This window comes from Equus asinus, chromosome 5 (assembly GCF_041296235.1).
Source record: "Equus asinus isolate D_3611 breed Donkey chromosome 5, EquAss-T2T_v2, whole genome shotgun sequence".
Lineage (NCBI taxonomy): Eukaryota > Metazoa > Chordata > Mammalia > Perissodactyla > Equidae > Equus > Equus asinus.
This window is the reverse complement of record NC_091794.1, coordinates 14,554,063-14,572,541: the sequence shown is the minus strand read 5'-3', so window position 1 is coordinate 14,572,541 and position 18,479 is coordinate 14,554,063. Positions and strand designations below refer to the sequence as shown.

General features: G+C 36.7%; 1 protein-coding gene across 1 annotated transcript in view; it reads left to right on the top strand.

Annotated features, from left to right (window-relative positions):
* The window catches only part of SLC9C1 (solute carrier family 9 member C1), a 91,759-nt gene extending 77,188 nt beyond the window's left edge, over positions 1-14,571 (top strand). The window contains exons 21-27 of the mRNA XM_070508529.1: positions 4,708-4,833; positions 6,481-6,579; positions 7,302-7,475; positions 8,679-8,810; positions 8,948-9,133; positions 10,631-10,761; positions 14,430-14,571. Coding sequence (XP_070364630.1) covers positions 4,708-4,833; positions 6,481-6,579; positions 7,302-7,475; positions 8,679-8,810; positions 8,948-9,133; positions 10,631-10,761; positions 14,430-14,571 — 990 coding nt within the window. The remainder of the gene's footprint in view (positions 1-4,707; positions 4,834-6,480; positions 6,580-7,301; positions 7,476-8,678; positions 8,811-8,947; positions 9,134-10,630; positions 10,762-14,429) is intronic.
* The last annotated feature ends 3,908 nt before the right edge of the window (positions 14,572-18,479 follow it).

The window sequence follows — 18,479 nt, the reverse complement described above, 5'->3', positions numbered from 1 at the left end:
ATCACTAATCATTTACTAATCATTAAGGAAATGCAAATCAAAACTACAATGAGAGACACCATGATGCCAGTTGGGATGGCTATTACAAAAAAACAAAAACAAAAACCCTGGTGCACTGTTGGTGGGAATGTAAAATGGTATAGCCACGGTAGAAAACAGTATGGCACTTCCTCAGAAAATTAAAAATAGAACTACCATAACAGCCAGCAATTCCACTTCTGAGAATATACTTTAAAAAATTGAAAAGCAAGATCTCAAAGAGATATTTGTATACCCATGTTTATAGCAGCATTGTTCACAAGAGCTAAAACAAGGAAGCAACCCGAATGTTCATTGACGGAAGAATGGGTAAGCAAAATGTGGAATATACAATAGAATATTATTCAGCCTTAAAAAGGAAGGAAATTCTGACATATACTGCAGCGCAGATGAACCTTGAGGACATTATACTAAGTGAAATAAGACGATCACAAAAAGACAAATACGGTATGATTCCATTTGTGTGAGGTACTTAGAGCAGTAAAAATCTTAAAGACAGAAAGTAGAATAGTGGTTTCTACTTTCTATAGAACTTTCTATAGAACTGCGGGGAGGGAAGAATGGGGAATTATTGTTTAATGGGTATAGAGTTTCAGTTTCGCAAGATGACAAGCCTTCTGGAAATGAATAGTGCTGTTGGCTGCACTATGTGAATGTACTTAACACGTGAACTGCTCACTTAAAAATGGTTAAGATTGTAAGTTTTATATTTTGTATATTTTACCACAAATGAAAATATGAGGGAAAAAAACAGTGAGGCAATGTTTACCCTACTAGGTAGTAAGACACGCTACAAATCCATAATAATCAAATAACATGGAATTAGAATAGAATTAGGAAAAAATACGTCAATGGAACAGGCTTGAATCCAGTAGCAGATCTAAATACACAGTGATCTACTATATGTAAATGTGACATTGCAAATTAGGAAAAATGATAGCTCATTCAATAAATGATGCTGAGACATTCAAAGTTCATATGGAAAAAATAGCATTAGGGCCATACTTCACACCGTACCAGGAAAGAAAACCATCCAGATGTAATGATGATTTAAACATAAAAATTGTACAAATGTTATAATCAAATATAGAGAATATCTTTATATTCTTGATGTGGGAAAAGTTTTATTAAACTGTTCACAAAACCCAGATGTCATTAGTGAAAGAATTAGTAGATAATCCAGCATACAATTTAAAACCTCATGTGTTGAAATATATTACAAACAAGTTAAGAAGTGAGGCACAGCGTGGAAGATATTTGTAACAAAAATGACAGACAAAATAGTGATAGCAATAATACCTAAAAACTTCCCACAAATCAAGAGAAAAAAGACAAAAAATTCAATAGAAAGTGAGAAAAGAATATGAAACAGGCTTTTCACAGACACAATAAGAAAATTTGCCAATGAATGTTTGAAAAGATATTTGACATCTCTAGTAACCAAAGAAATAGAAACTGAAGTATTAATAGCTACCATAATTTGCCCATTAAATGAGCAATAATGGAAAAAACTGTCAATGTTCAGTGCTAATGAGGTTATAAGAAAATAGACAAATATGGCAGAATGAAATGCCAATGAGCATAGCCGTTCTAGAGGGCAGTTTTAGCAAATGAAAACTTTAAAAGTGCACACCCTTTAAACCACAATTACATGTAGAAATGTACAGATACTTAAAAGTAAACAAAGATATATGTTTAAACATGTTATAAACAACTTACACATCCATCAAATTGTGAATGATTGTGTAAATTGTGATACATCCATGCAAATGAACATTACATGTAAATTAACAAGAAAAATCTATATGTACTGACATGAAAAAATTCACCAAGATATATTACACATTATATCTATGTACTATTTTAAAAAGAAATCTAGACAAAAATATATGAAACTCTTAACATTGTTTGCATCTGGAGGAAACAGTAGTAAGGAGAGAAGGAGGATAATGGGAGCCTTATTCATTTTATTTATATTTTTCATAGTGATTGAAACTTTCACTTAGAAACGTTCTCATATATCACTTGTGTAACAAGTAAAATAAATGTTTAAAGAGGATTTTGTCCTGATATATGGTATCCCAAGCCCCCCAGCTGCCACAATTTCCCTAGGTATCCAGAATAGCATCCTGAAGATACAGATAGTCTGGCCCATACTTCTGTAGGTTAGTCCATTACCACACAATGCTTGTGTGCCTTGTGCGAATAAACAAACTCGCCACCATCAATGGAGATTATTTTTAGATTAATGCTTATTTTGCAGTTTAATGGGTCCAGGCTGTAATTTCACCTGACTATAGCAGGAAGACCTGTGAAAAGGGGCATCTTCACTGGAGAAAAAATGTAAAACACTAGAGGAAAACCTCAAAAGACCATGGTAAAATAATGCAAAGAGGAGAATAACAAAAGCATAAAAAACAATAATAGTAAATCTGTATTCACTTGATCCTCACAGCAACCCTATGACTTGAGTACTATTATTGTCCTTATTTCATAAGGGAGGAAACTGAGGCACAGAGTGATTAAGTAACCTGCCCCAAGTTCAGACAACTAGTAAGTAAGGAGACAGTATTCTAATGCGGGAATTCTGATTCTAGAGCCCACGCTTTTAGACATAACACCATCAAAAACCAAAAATAGAAAGAAATGGGTGTATATATGGCTAAAATGACTGGAAGTTTCGAACTTAAAAAACCAAGACCAATATACCTGATTATGGGGAAAGTTTATCCTGTAGGACAATAGAAATAATGAACAGAAGCAATGTCATATAGAATGCCTCACATAACAATGCTAGGTTAAAGTTAACATTTTTTCCCATACGGAGAATTGTCAATCCAGCATCATTTATAGAAAAGATCATCCTACCCTACTACACTGCAGTAGAGTCTTTGTCACAAATTACGTGACTGTGTGTGTGCTACTCAGTTTCTGAACTCTTTTTTGTTTTATTTTTTTGTTTATCACTGAATCTTTTTCAATATATATGACACTCATATTGAAACAATAAAAAATCTTCATATCTGATTGTGTGTATCTTCCAGCTTCATTCTTTTCTTCGCGATTATTTTGACTAGTTTTGGCATTTTGTATTTTCGAAGAAATTGTAGAATCAGCTTGTCAATTTCCACTAAATAGTCTACTGCAATTTCCATTGGGATCGCAGTAAGCCTGTACATCAATTTAGAGACTGACATCTTTCTAATATTGACTCAATCCATTAACATATCTCTCCACTTAATTAGGTTTAATTTTGTCTCAGTAGTCCTTGTTTTGTTTCTGTGTAGAGTTCTTGCACCTATTTCATTCATGAATCTGAACTCTTATTTCATACCACATGAAAAAGTCAATTCCAGATGGATTGTACATAACTATAAAAGGTAAAACAATAAGCTTTTACAAGATAACATGAGAATTTTCATGATATTGGCTTAGGCAGAGATTTCTTAAACAGAACAGAAAATTGGATTTAAATAACATAAAAATTGAGAATTTCTCTTTATTAAAAAATTCAGAGAATGAAAAGACAATGCACACAAAGGTGGGAAATATTTTCAAAATAAATATATCCAACAAAGGGCTCACATCCAGAATATATTAAAATCTCTTAAAAATCAATAAGAACAAGACAGAAAACCCATTTTTTTTAAAATCAGCAAAAGACTTGAACAAGCACTTCACAACAGAGGATATTCAAACAGCCAATAAACAAAAGGAAAGACACCAAAAAAATCATTGTTGTAAGCTTAACACAGATTAAAATCAAAATGAAATATCAATACACAACCACTAGAATACCTAAATTAAAAAAAAAAACCAAAAAACCCTGACAATACCAAGTGTAGACGACGGTATGCAGCTGTGAGAATGCTAGAGTGGGAGTGTAAATTGATGCAATCGCTTTGCAAAATTGTTTGGCAGAATCTACTAAATTTGAACATATACATATCTTAAGACCCAGAAATTAGATTATATAATCATATATCTCACAGAAATGTGTACATAAGTACAGTGAACAAACGCTCATAGCAGCATTACAAAAGCCCAAAACTGGAGCAACCCAAATGCAAATCAACGGGGGATAAATAAAGCTGCGGCATATTCATACAACATAATACTGTACAATAGTGAAAATGAATGAAGTTTTACTCCCTGCAGCATTATAGATGAGTCTCAGAAACATAATGTTGAGCAAATGAAACTAGACACAAACAAGTGCATACTCTGATTTCATGCAGATAAAGCTCAAAAGCTGACAAAACTAAACAACAGTAATAGAAGAAGAGTGCTTATCTTGGGTAGGAGTAATGACTAGGAGAGAATATAAAGGAGGATTCTAGGGGGCAGGAAACGTTTTCTTTCTTAATCCGGGTTCTAGTTACACAGATGTTTTCACACTGTAAATGTGTTTTGAGTGGACGTTAGTGCTTTGTGCAGTTCTTGCTTATCTGCTATGCTTCAGTAAAAAGGTTTACTTTTAAAAGTTTAATCGACGACTTCAGAAGAATAGCAGAAAAATGCTCTAAGAGGGCAGAGGTTGGCGGTTTCCATGGAAGAACAAAAATCTCAGAAGAGCAAGAGAAGGAAATAGTACAAAGCCATAATTGTTTTAAGCATTCTGTGAACACCAGGTTTGCTCACCTCCTTTCTTAAATTTTGTGGTTTTAGTTAATAATGGCCAAAAAACAAGAGATACTTGATTTTCAGCCTATTATCAAGCCTCTTACTGTTGAAGAAGCACTGTACCATATTCCATGGCTAGATAAAGACGAGGACCATATCAACTTCATTCAGGTAATATTTTTATTTCCTAGTAATATCATCTTTAATATACCAACAAATGATCTTTTAAACAATAAAGATTTGACCGTGATACTCTCCAGTTTAAAATTCTTCGTATCCCTTACTGCCTATAGGATCACATCAAAATCCCTTTGAATGACATGGAAAGTGCCTCCACAGCCCGTGCATTCGTCATATATCCCATACTCCACACTGAACCACTCATGGTACCCCAGCACAGTATGCTGTTTTCTAATTCCATTCCTCTGTGGGTGCTATTTACTTTTTTTGAAATGCCTTTTGTTTTTGCTTTTTTCAAACCTTCCCTGTTTATGGCTTCTCTGAAAACATCCTCACCAAAGGTACTCAGAAAAGTAAGCTGTGGGATCACACACCCCACCAGTAGAAGACCATCCTGTTGTACATCCTGAGTTTGGAGGACAGAAGCTGTCACCACTGTAGCCAGTAGATATCTTTATTATAGCATTAAGTGCATTACATTACAATCATCTTTTTTTTTTTTTTTAAAGATTGGCACCTAGGCTAACAACTGTTGCCAATCTTCTTTTTTTTTTAAGGATTGACACCTGGGCTAACAACTGTTGCCAATCTTTTTTTTTTTCTGCTTTATCTCCCCAACCCCCCCTGTACACAGTTGTATATCTTAGTTGCAGGTCCTTCTAGTTGTGGGATGTGGGACGCCGCCTCAACTCGGCCTGACGAGCGGTGCTGTGTCCGCGCCCAGGATCCGAACCCTGGGCCACTGCAGCAGAGAGCGCGAACTTAACACTTGGCCAAGGAGCCGGCCCCTACAATCATCTTGACACCTCTCTCCCCTACTATATTTTTTAGCTCATCCAGCTTTTGAACACGTAGCCCCCAGCACGTTACGTATCACATAGCAGATGCTCAATAAGTGTTTGTGGAATGAACAAATGAAAGGGTCTAACTTGTTCTAATAACATTCTTTTTCTATATCTAGTTGGTAGCAAAAGACCAATTACATTTTACCACCTACTTAAAATATTTTTAATGAATAATTTCTCTTTTTACTTCATCAGCTGTTTAGAGCATGAGTATGTATGAGACATATATGTGACATTAGTCTGCATCTGTCCTGCACCTGTCCATTACATTCTTATTCCTGGATTAGATTACTTCTTTTCTAACCTATGTATAAATATTCCACCTGAAATTACATACATACATGAATATCCACCTTCCTCTCTTTGCTAGCCATAACTCCTATTTTCTTTTACAAAGTTATTACTAACATGATAGCTCAGATCTTCTTGGGTGATATTTACTTTACAAATGTAAAACTTTTTAGGCTGGCCCCGTGGTGCAGGGGTTAAGTTCTCATATTCTACTTTGGGAGCCCAGGGTTCGTTGGTTCGGATCCCGGGTGCGGACCTATGCACTTCTTGTCAAGCCATGCTGTGACAGGCTTCCCACATATAAAGTAGAGGAAGATGGGCATGGATGTTAGCTCAGGGTCAGTCTTCCTCAGCAAAAAGAGGAGGATTGGCAGCAAATGTTAGCTCAGGGCTAATCTGCCTCAAAAATAAAAAAGTAAAACTTTTATTAAAATGTAAACTTCAACATCCCCAACGACTACTAAAACATTGTTTATAGCTTACTATTGGTGATATTTTTTAGGAAAGAGCCAAAGTTGTAACATTTGATTGTGGAAATGATATATTTGAAGAAGGTGATGAGCCCAAAGGAATTTATATAATTATTTCAGGCATGGTAAAGGTAAGGCAGAGTTATTTATAAATGCATTTGTGAGCTTTAGTTAAAAAGTTGAGAATTAAGAGCTTCCCATGTTAGGAATTTTATTGTTCCTTTTTTAGGATAGCAGCTACCATCCAAACAATGATTTTCTTGTTCAGACACAATGGCTAACACCACCTAACACCTTTTAAGTCACTCTTTCCCATAGATGACAAGTAACCATCAAAGGATCATCTTTAAGATGGAAAATATAATATAAATTGTTACTTATCGTATGTTTGAGTTGGGCATTTAGCCATTCCAAGGCAGGTACAGGTTGTCTGAGTAGGAGGAATCTGAAAGATTGGAGTATTTAAGAATGCCTTGGGGCCAGCCCCAGTGGCTTAGTGGTGAAGTTCAGCACACTTCCCTTCAGGGGCATGGGTTTGGTTCCCGTGTGTGGACCTACACCTCTCTGTTAGTGGCCGTGCCGTGCTGGCAGCCCACAGACTAACAAATAGAGGAAGATTCGCACAGATGTTAGCTCAGGGCAGATCTTCCTCAACAACAGCAAAAAAGATTGCTTTGTTTCTAAGCCATTGCTAATTCAATAAATTTACTTAAAAACATACCAGTAACAAGTATTCTTGAAACAATATGTACATACTAAAATTGTTAAAACCAAAGGAAAAAAGCCATAAATTAGATAATTTTGGTAAATTAACTGACCATATGTATTTTTCTCTTTCTTTGTTCCTAAACAGCTTCAAAGATCAAAGCCAGGTTTGGGAATTGACCAAGTACTCTGGGAGACGGAGGAGAAAGATTATCCAATAACTTACACAGACTTTTTGATCAGCGGGGAGATAATAGGAGAGCTAAACTGCTTAACTAATGAACCCATGAAATATTCTGCCACCTGCAAAACTGTAGTCGAGGTCAGAAAACATCACCATACCTCTTACTGTTGTATCCTGTTAAATATCTAGTATCAAATTTTAGAATATTTCTATACTACTCAGTATATGTTTACAGTGTAGTGAAAATTTTGTAAAATATAGGAATGGTAAAAAAAAAAAAAACCTTGTTACAGAATTGTACTCACCCAGTATAACATCCTGACAAAATGGCTTGCAAAAGTTAACCTACCATACTGAAAGAAGGATTTAACCAGAAAAACTGGTTATATGAGGTCTTTCATGGGGAAATTAGATGGGATATGTTAATTATCAATACCATAATTTGGAGGATAAGGAATGGAAGAAGTCAGAGAGCTAGGATCTGTTAATAGAAAAGTTGAGCAAAGTGGTTGGAAGTTTCCCTAGGCACGATTGAGGACAAAATCCTCAAAGCAGTGGGGGCTCCCAGTGGCCTAATTTGAGCTCAAAAAGAACAATGACTGAAAACAACTGAACCCAGTAAATATATAAGCACATGAAGAATAGGCTCAGTAACATGAGCTCTCAGAGAAATACGAATTAAAGTCATGATGAGTAATCACTACACACCTACTGCGTTGGCTAACAACAAAGACTGAATACCCGGTATTAGCCAGGATGTGAAGCGACTGAAATGCTCGTATGTGGCTGGTGAGAGTGTAACTTGTTAGAACCACTTCTGAAAATGGTTTGGCAGTTTCTTCTAAGCTTAAACACACACTTACCGTATTACCTGGTAATACCACTCAAAGGTGCTTACCCAAGGGAAATAAAAACCAATATACACGAAGTTTTGTATATTCACAGAAACTTTTTCCTAGTAGCCAATAGTCTGTTCATTGTTAGCATCAACATTTTATTGTTGCCTAAAAAGTTTGCTCCCTTCAAATAATGTATTTTTAGAATCACTTACATCTTTCGTTAAAAAGGGTAAATGATTCTTGATACTTTGTTTTCCATTTTTTCTGAATCTATAAGAATAATAAAAAAGTTCTCATTGGATCATGTAGCCTTTTAAGATTTAGTGTATGACAATATTGTACAAATATTTACTAATATAAACATTTTATTAGGTTTCCAGGCAGTAATTCAAATCGTACATAAATTCTTAGTTTTAATGCTATATACAAATGAGAAAACCTTATTTCCTTAAACCATAGGTACACAAAATGAAGTCTTAAATTTATATCCTCCTTTTTCCAGACATGTTTTATTCCCAAAAGTGACTTGTATGAAGCTTTTGAACAATACTATCCTCACATTGAATACAAAATGTGGCTAAAACTTGGACTTTCTATTACTGCCCAAAAAATCAGGGGACATTTATCTTATGAGGTAAGAGGTGTTAATGCAAACTCGTCCTTCTCTCTGAACTAAAGGATTCTATTAAAGTATTGTTAGAAATTAACTATTTAGGAATTTATATTAAACTTTGTAAACAGTAGACTATGAAATTATGGGTTTTTTTATAGGATTGGAACTACAAGATGCAATTAAAGCTGTGTAACGTTTGTGTAAAAGATATACCACAGAACATCAAAACTGATATGTATGATGAAACTGTAATTTATGTCATCCTTATACATGGAGCTTTAGAAGATTGTCAGTTACGAAAAGCTTATAAGGCACCTTCCTTAATTCCTCTAACATGCCATCAGGTAAAGAAATATTGATTCATGTCTGCAGGTCAATATGCCATATGTCCAACAATGTGTTAACATTAGAAAATTTGTCACTTTTCCACCTTCCCATCCTCTCCCATTCTTCTGCACTCCATAAACACACACACACACACACACACACAAACACACACATACCCAGTTCATTTATTGTTTTGGCACCGGGTAGCCCAAACACCAAGCTTTTCCTGTTGGGTCAATGAAGCAAGGCAAGCTGTACCTTTTGGCCACAGTTCGATTTTGGTGCAGTTGTAAATAGCAAAAGAGGGCCTGTTAAGTTCATTTGCACATTGCAGAAGGACCGCTCTTTCTGGACTGTGCAATAATACTCTAGAAGTTTCTACCAGACCCATGCTGACCCGATACTAGTGGTATTTCCCCAGCTACTTTGGAAGTGAATGTGTCAGTGAAGGACTTCTCATATTTAAGCTGTTGAGTTCCCCTTCCAAGGAAAGTGAGAAGCTGTGCCATGTGAAGAAGGAAAGAAGGAGGACTGTATGTGTGTGTGTGTGTGTGCAAGTTCGGGTACAGTAAGAGAGGCACACGTCAGGAAGAATCAAGGTGTGTATAAAATATAGCTACAGAAAGTAAATTGAAAGAGGGACCGAGAGTCAATTAAATTAGGCGTGTATTTTTTAAGCAGCTAATATATGACAGAAACAGTGCTAGATGCCGAAGTGATCAAGACAAATGAGACATGCAACTTGCCCTCAAGAAAGCTCTCAAAGTGAAAAGAAACATATGTAAATATGTTAATAAAACATTTACAGCTATGTTAGAAGTACTTACAGGGTAGATTTGGGAGACTAGAAAGACATGAGGTAAGGATAAGAGGAATCTTGAGGTGAGAAATGGTGGCAAGAAAATTTTCTGCATGGACGCCACCAGCGCCAATGTGATACCCAATGAGAGGAAGTAACATATTATTCTTAAGTATAGTGCTCCCTCCCTCTATTCTTGGATACATACATAATAACAGAGCTTTGGTGTGGGTGCTGGTTGGGAATTTAGATGGTCAAGCAAGAGATTCTCAAGGTAGCCCAATATCTTCCCAGCTCTGTCCACTCTGCTGAGCATAAAGCCCTGCTCACTGTATATTTGGTTACCAATGTGAGTCAAAGCATATTGAAAACAAGCACAAGGTTGAAGCGTTTCTTGAAATCCATTGTTTTTAACACTTTTCTTCTGCCACATAGAAAAAGTCTCTATTTTAATCATTGATCATTAATTCTTGATCATTTTTCTCATTTGTAAGAGAAATGCACAAAATATTTAAAAATCAGTGAAAGTGTATGGAATATTGACTTTCACAAAACCAACTATCCATGTATTTTAAGATATCTATCTAAGATGTATCGATATTTTCAATTTTCAGACCCAAATATTTAGAGAGGGCCTGAGATAGTAGCTTACTAGAGAAACATTTAATTGTATGATATTTACTCAGAAATTAACTTGTATTCTGTCAACTCTCAGGTACAAGGCACTGAAGATTTCACAAAGGTAATGATTGTTCAAACTCCAGTCGATTTGAAGAAATTCAGATGGAACACCAGAAAATATGTATCTTCACGTAAGCCGTCTCTTCCAGAAGAATCAGCTTGTAAGTTAGATTTCTTTGAGAAATTGAGAACTTACTTTCTATTTATAAAATAGCCATATATATATATGTATTTAGAAACTGTTGTATGCATTCTGCCTAGAGTACTGAGGAATCCTTTTAACTGCCATATTTGATATCCAATGTATGAATTCAAACTGAGAATATCTAAGTTACAGTTAGAAATTATTCTGTATTTCATCTGTAAGAATAAACATATATAATTATCCAAATAATATTTAAAAAAAGACTAGTGAGGGAATTTCTAGCTCTTCCCAAAAATTACAGTATTTTATATAGCCGTAGTAATGAAATTGGTGGTGTACTGTCTGAACAACAGAGATATAAACCATTGGAGGTGAACAGATAACCTTAATATAAAGCCTATTCTATATACAGATTCCACATAATAAAAATTGAATCATAACATAAATAAGTATTTAATTACTATTAAGCAGTTGATTAAAATTTAGAAAATGTTTGATGTAGATTGAAAAATTGAATAGTAGAGAATTAAATTATAGAATAAATAACAATAGAATGTAATATTTATCATTTCGCTAAAGAGGAAATAATGTTCTAAATTTAGAAATATAGAAATCAACTTTAAAATTCTGTCAATAAAAGTTTTATCTTTATTATGTTGCAGTTATATAACTTTGCATCCATGTGGACACAGAATACTGTCATCCCACGAGTCCCCGCTGACCTTTCAATTCAGCAGGAGTAGGACATGGTGTTGGAACCTTCACCATCTGTTCCTTCACCAGCCATCTCCCCTCCTCACTCTCTAAAACTGAGCCACACCAAACTGCTAATGGTTCACTTAATGTGGAGACCTGATGGTCTCTCATTCCTGAACCTTTGCACATTCCTTCTGTTCCTTCTCCCCGGAACCCTTTAAACATCCCCTCCTCACCTCCCCATTCCATGGAGCTGACTCCTTATCCTTTACATCTCAGACTCTGCTCCAAGGAGCCATCACTGATCCATCCCAAATTCACAAAACTTCACTCTCCTCTGTGCTCTCATTGCCCATTACGTACACAGGCCTATTGTTCCATATCGTATTTTTTGGTTTATATTTTGCTGGTCTGTCTGCTCCATTAGAATATAGACTCCAAGAAAGCATGGTTCATAACTGGTTTGCTTTCTTCTGTAACCCCATTGTTTACCACTGGGCCCGGAACTCTCGATACATATTAACATAAAAGTGTTTGGGGATGTTGGGACAATAGACGATTTTTTCTCTCTAATTCCCAAACTTTCTGCACATTTGTTTCATAATCTTTATAATAAAAGATTTCTAATCCTTATTTTAAAAAGTGATCCTTCTTCTCACTAGCTGAGGTTACCACCAGTTTCAGACCGCAGGCCCCGGTGTGAGGGATTTGACCCTGGTTTAATTTAATAGGAGGGCTAAGAGAAACAGGCCTTTATTTCAGTGCTTGAACTAACTCAGTCTTATTTGCACCAGCTACAGAGAAGATACAGGAAGAGCACCCTGAAGATGAGACAGGTATTGAGGTAAATTTTTTATTTATTTATTTATTTTTATTTTTTTTTAAGATTGGCACCTGGGCTAACAACTGTTGCCAATCTTTTTTTTTTTTTTTTCCTGCTTTATCTCCCCAAAGGTATTGAGGTGAAAGCTTTATTTTGGGGAGAAGAGAGTCTGGAATTTATGGAAACTACTATGTTTCCATATTCTGAAGGAGTTCACCAGCTAGTCATTTTGTAGATTTTGATATGAACACTTTCCTTCAGTGTGGGATACAGTGGAAATTGTATTGGTATTTTTCGGTAAATATTAGAGAAATGACAAAGACAGACAAAGCTCAGGAAATGCGAGAATATTCTTCTTGAATCACATTAGCAACCAGGCACTTACCGGGGTGGCTATGGTTGTCATGTACACGAGCCCCTTTCGCTTCTCCACTTCGTGCTGGAACTTTGACTGGTCTGAAGGCTTCGTTGCTACCTCAGCTGTCCATCTGGGATCTTCCAACCTGAAGGCAGTTTGCCCCTGTATTCACGATGCCTGTCACAAAGCAGGAGCTCAATGATAAATGCTCTAATCTAATCTACCCCAGGCTAACCTAAGTTATTCAGAAAGTCCCACAAATATTGATTAATTTCATGGTCCACTATGAACTTGGATAGGTCACTTGGGCATCTTGGGATCTTCAAGATCTGGGCCAACTTTTCAACAAGAGCCCAAGTTATGAAACTGTAGGGCCCTGGAAATGAAACTGCAGCAAAGAGAATAGAGTGAAAGTATCTGACATCATCTACACTGGCTTAACAGTAGACTGGCCCTTTGGGAGTCCCAGACGGGGTGGAGAATTTATTTTTCATTCTAGTCTTTGCCAAGTTGGTTGTATTACTCCAGGAGATGCTGATTATAATGCCCAGAATCTGAGAGATGTCTGCTACAAATACACAAGCCAGAAAATAGTATATCTGGTTGTTAAAAATATGTTTGACATCAGTTAAGTCCATTTGCTCTGTTAGTACTAGGCATAGAACTGAGAACGCACGCTCCTCCTCCCCAAACCTCTCCTCACAAGCGTACGTTGAATGAGAGGTGACGATAGATTCTATGGGGAAGTTGAATGTGTTTCTGCCATGTCCATCTTTAACTCAAATGTGTCCAGCTTCCCTGGCCTTCAACAGGCCAATATTCTTCTTTAATATCCAAGTTCCCATCCTGCATAAAAGCAGGAAGTTCACTCTCTCCCTGAGTATTTTGGAGTCTTCCTGGGGAAGCTTTTCCTCAGATCTCCCTTGGTTGTGGCTTGTTGCCTGGAACTCCTGACCCAACAGCAGAGGAGCTAAGAGTATGGGATGTCTGGCATGAGACTCCCTGGTTTGCCTCCTGGTTCCATCACTTATTAGCCATGTGACCTCAGATGAATTCCTTAACCCATGTAACCATCACTTTCCTCATTTATAAAACACATTGCTCGTTTATAATACCTTCCTCACAGTGCTGCTGTGGGGATTAAAGAAAGGAAAAGTACACTGCATAGTTTTGGGCATATAACAAGCAATCTCTGCACATAATTTCTATCAGTCTTTGACAACCTCTTCTTAAAATTGTAAATGACTTCTCCAAACTTCTTTGCTCTCCTCATATTCATTTCCTAAAAAATATGGATACAGTCACCTCCTCTAATTCTCCCAAACACAGTTGTTGCTGCAGACTAGGAAATAACAAAGAGAAATTACAATTTTTTTTAAAAGATGAAATATTAGATGGCTTCGAGAGCACGCTGACTAGGCCATCCTTCTCCTTAGCCTAGGCAGGCTGCCAAGCTTGTAAGATTCGGCTTAATAGCATATTTTGGGTAATGGAGGGATGAGCCAGGAAGCTACTGCTCTCCCTGTACATATTCTCCCAAAATGCTGCTTTTTCATAATTAAAAAAATTGATTGCATGATGGCTGTTAATACAGAGGAAGTAGTGTGACAGTGGAAGACAGTCCATTAAATGGTAGAAACATTAGCTAATGAGTCATATAGAGAAGATCTTCAAATTGTGTTATTTAGTAGGTACTTTTTCTCCCTCTTGTTGGATCCTGGCTATGTGTCTGAGCCAGCTCCCTTCCCACTCCCCACAAACCCTTCCCCCACCACCTCAGAGTTGTGACCTTATCTTCACATAATGAAAAGGCGTGTCTCAACATCAAGCAGCTCCTCACGTAGTGTTTTTTGTGCTGCCACTGCCAGAAGTCCCAGTTCTTGGTCCCCTGTTCTACAGACCAGATTTGACTGCTTTATAAATCTGATCCTCATTAAAAGTCTCAGAATTTGACTCCTCTCTCCTATCTCATTTCTAGGTTGAACAGCCTACAGAATTACTTGATAATGTCGAAGAGAGGAAGATAGATGAAGTCAACGAGAAAAAACCTAAATGAAACCTTGGTAAGCTGCCTCAGTTTCCTCAACATGATCAGGAGCACACCTGTCCCTGGAGATACAGACTGAAGCCAGAGTTCACTTGCCCTTTGTGTGATAGTGTAAATTACACCACTCTCCACTGGCTGGTCGATTCTTCTAATGACACTATTTCTAAATTCTAATTTGGAAAATGAACTCTAAACTGAGATTCCTTTATCTAGATTTCTGAAAACTTTATAGTCTCGTGGTTTCATCTCTATATTCTGTGACTTAATCTCACAAGCAACATTGGCTGCTCCCAATTTGGCAGGTCCTTTCTCAGGCTGCCATGTACTGTGGAAGATATGTATAAACAGGCAATAAGTTAAGTCATTTCTCAAAAGTTTATATTCTAGTCAAGGAGACAAAACATACCAGAAGGCAATTAAATAACAATACATGATACACTATGGATAGTGCCAACGAAAGCTAAAGGAATTCAAAAGAGAAACAGCTGGTTATTGAGCATAAACATGTGGAGAAAGGAAGAGACGTTCAGAAGAGAGGACCAAGAGGGCGAGTTTTTTGGGGAACAATGAAGGGACCAGTCTGGCTAGTGGTTATTCAAAATGTGACATGTATGGGGAAATATTTGTGTATATGAGCATTTTATATGATTCTATCTTACGTAAAGCATACCACTGGATTAAACAATGACCTTCAGATAATTCATTTTATCGCCATTTTAAAAATGTTAACTCTTGCATGCCACTTCTTATAACGAAGACCATATTTTAAAATAGATTTAAAGGCTAACAATACACTATGAAAAAGCATTTGAAAGGATTATTTGCAATACATTCAATATCTTTACCTTGGAAAAAATGCATATAAAGTGATAAGGAAAACTATGATTCTAATAGGCAAACTTGTAAACAGCCATTTCAGGGAAAAGTCAATACCCAGAATATGGAGGAAATAGTTACCTAAGAAAAGCAAAATTAAATAACAATGAAGTATTAATATTTGCTTTTTTAAATTAACAATTTTTATTCAATGGTAACATCTATTTCCTTTGAAATAGATGAAAATAAAGTGATACTTGTTTTCTCATATTTTGCTGGTAAATGAGTAAAAGTAGTTTTTAACACAGTCACAAAAACACTCACACACTTTGACTCAGTGATTTTGCTTCTGGAAATCAATCCAAAGAGAGTAATACGAAGTATTAAAGTAGACACATTGACAAAATGTCCAGTGCACTACTATTTTTAATGGTAAAAAATGTAAAAGAGCCCAAGTGTTCAACAATAAGAAAGTACATAATTTCACTACAGAACATCCATATAAGGAAATATCACGCATCATCAAAAAGACTGGTTGTGTAGTCCAAAGTAAAATACAAAGAGGAAGGCAAAACTGTACATATGATTTTTTTAACAGAAAAAAGACCAGAAATATAAATCCAAATGATTCAATTAGATGTTAGAACGATGACAGTAGAGATAGTTTTGTTCCTTTCTCTTATTTTATGTGGTTTTATTACTCTTATAATGCAAACATGATTTTAAAACTATAAAGCATCATTCAAATATAAGTTATTTGATGGTTGTCTGTTCCTCTCTATCACCCCTTCACTCAGCAGTCGCAGAGTCATGAAAGGGATGGTACAGTCGTAGCTGAAGCTCAGTGAGTGATGATGGCGTCAGTTAGTTTCCCACAGTGGAAAATGCTCCCACTGATCATCTGTAAACTTCTATCCGGTTCAACCGGCCCCAGGGGCTTCTCGGACTCTGCCTCCCGGTTTAAATCACTGCTGCCACTGCTTTATGAATGATGAGTGATTCACACTCACTCACTTAACTCGCTTCCTTGGCCTCAGCAATGATGACCAGGAGACGTTGTTGTGGGAATGAAACTGACCCTCTATTGCAGCCTCATCTGGATCGTAGGTCAATGTTGAAAGATTCCAAAGCTCTTTTGCATTTCTTTTTTTCCCTTCCCACTTCTGTTAGGAATGGTGGACAAGACTCTTTTGAAGATTGATGCACGTATTGGTGCTGCTCTAATGAGATGCCTCCTGTTTTTGAAACACGTTTCCTACATCGAGAGAGAGCAACTTCCAGCTGGACCCTGTGTGGATGTTCTTGGTGCCATAAGCAAAGAAGTATGGACCTCGCACTCATTCCATTTAAACCGTATTTTTTACAAAATTTCCTTGATTTAAAATACCTATTATTTTAAATATCTAAAACATCTCAAAAATCTTAGAAAAAGTTTTAGTTTTAGAGCCAGAAAATAAGCTTATGCAACCTGGATAGTTTGTGTATTGCTTTTGGAGCAAAATGGTTTGATTCTCTTTGTGAAAAATAAAATGCCATTAAAGTAGCAGCTTAAATGTTGCTCTTGAACCGAGTATTGATTTTTGTCATGCGTTGTACTTCACTCATCTTGGGAATGCTCAGTGAGCTAAAATAGTAAAGAATGGAAATTGATTTAGGCTGAACCAAATAACTCCATCCTAAAGGAAACTTTCAGTGTCCATTTTGTTCACCATTATATTTACAACAATGAGCACAACACCTGGAAGATAATTATTCAGAATAGTCTTAACATTTAACAGTTGTTATGTGCTTTATGTATACTGGTGTATAATAAATGCTATACGGTTATGAACTTATTTAATCTTTACAACAATCACGCAAGGTAGGTACTATTATTCCCAATTTACAAATGAGTAAACTGAAAGAGTGAGTGTGAGTAATTTGCCTAAAATCTCACAACCAGTAAGAGGTACAGCACAGATTTGAAAACAGTACTGTGATTAGCTATTATGTTATACATACCTCCAGTATGGTAAGTCCTAAATAAGTATCTGAAGAATTAATAAAAATTTTCATCTATGTCTTTAGGATCATGCTTCCACCCAAGGGTTAGGAAATCTGAATGCTGTTCCAAACTTTGTTCTTGTACAATGGGTGGTAAGCACATTTTCAGAAGCCAAGTGTAGAGACTCCATTCACACAACATCCCTGTGGAGAAGACAATTTGGTTTGCTCCTGCTGGGAAAGTCAAATCAAACTACTATCATTTCTCTCCAAAACTAATTTCAACCAGTTTTTTTCCTGTGATAATTACATGGCAGTTGTTTCTGTGTTTGAAGGATCCTGTTAATGAGTTCTGAACCAACTGGAAATTAAGGCAAAAGATTAAGGCAGCTAGAGACTAAAACACACACACCCCCACCACCACACGCAAACCCTTCTTAGTGACTGAGCTGCCACAGAGAACGTAGTTGCCTTCTGGCCACGAGAATTGGACACATTGACCACTGTAGGCATTTATCATTGAGTTACTGTGTAGCTGAGAACAGCAGAAAATACAAGATTTCTAAGAGCAATTCCACGACCAAAAGAAATCAGGAAGAAGAGGCTGGACAAAGAATGTCCAGATTCTGCTTCCAGATTCATCAATCTGATAAGCCACTCCGCCTCAGCAGAATGAATGAGGAGGTGGGGACAGGCCAGGACTGTTAGGGCAATGGCGAGTGAAGCCCTCGATCTGGAATGAGACACCAGGACGGGGAACACGTGCTCTCCACAACTGCAGCTGTCACTTACAGCGAGCTTTGTGTGCACCAGACACTCTTCCAAGGGCTTTCCCTCATTCCCTCGAGCAATCATCACATGAACCTTAGGAGGTGGGTCTATCCTCACCCCATTGTACAGAGAAAGTGATGGAGATCAGGGAATTCAGATAAATTACTCAAAGTCACAGCTAGACGTGATGACACCGGGACTCAAATCTTCCAAGCCCATTCAATATAGTTTGCGATGCTTTTAA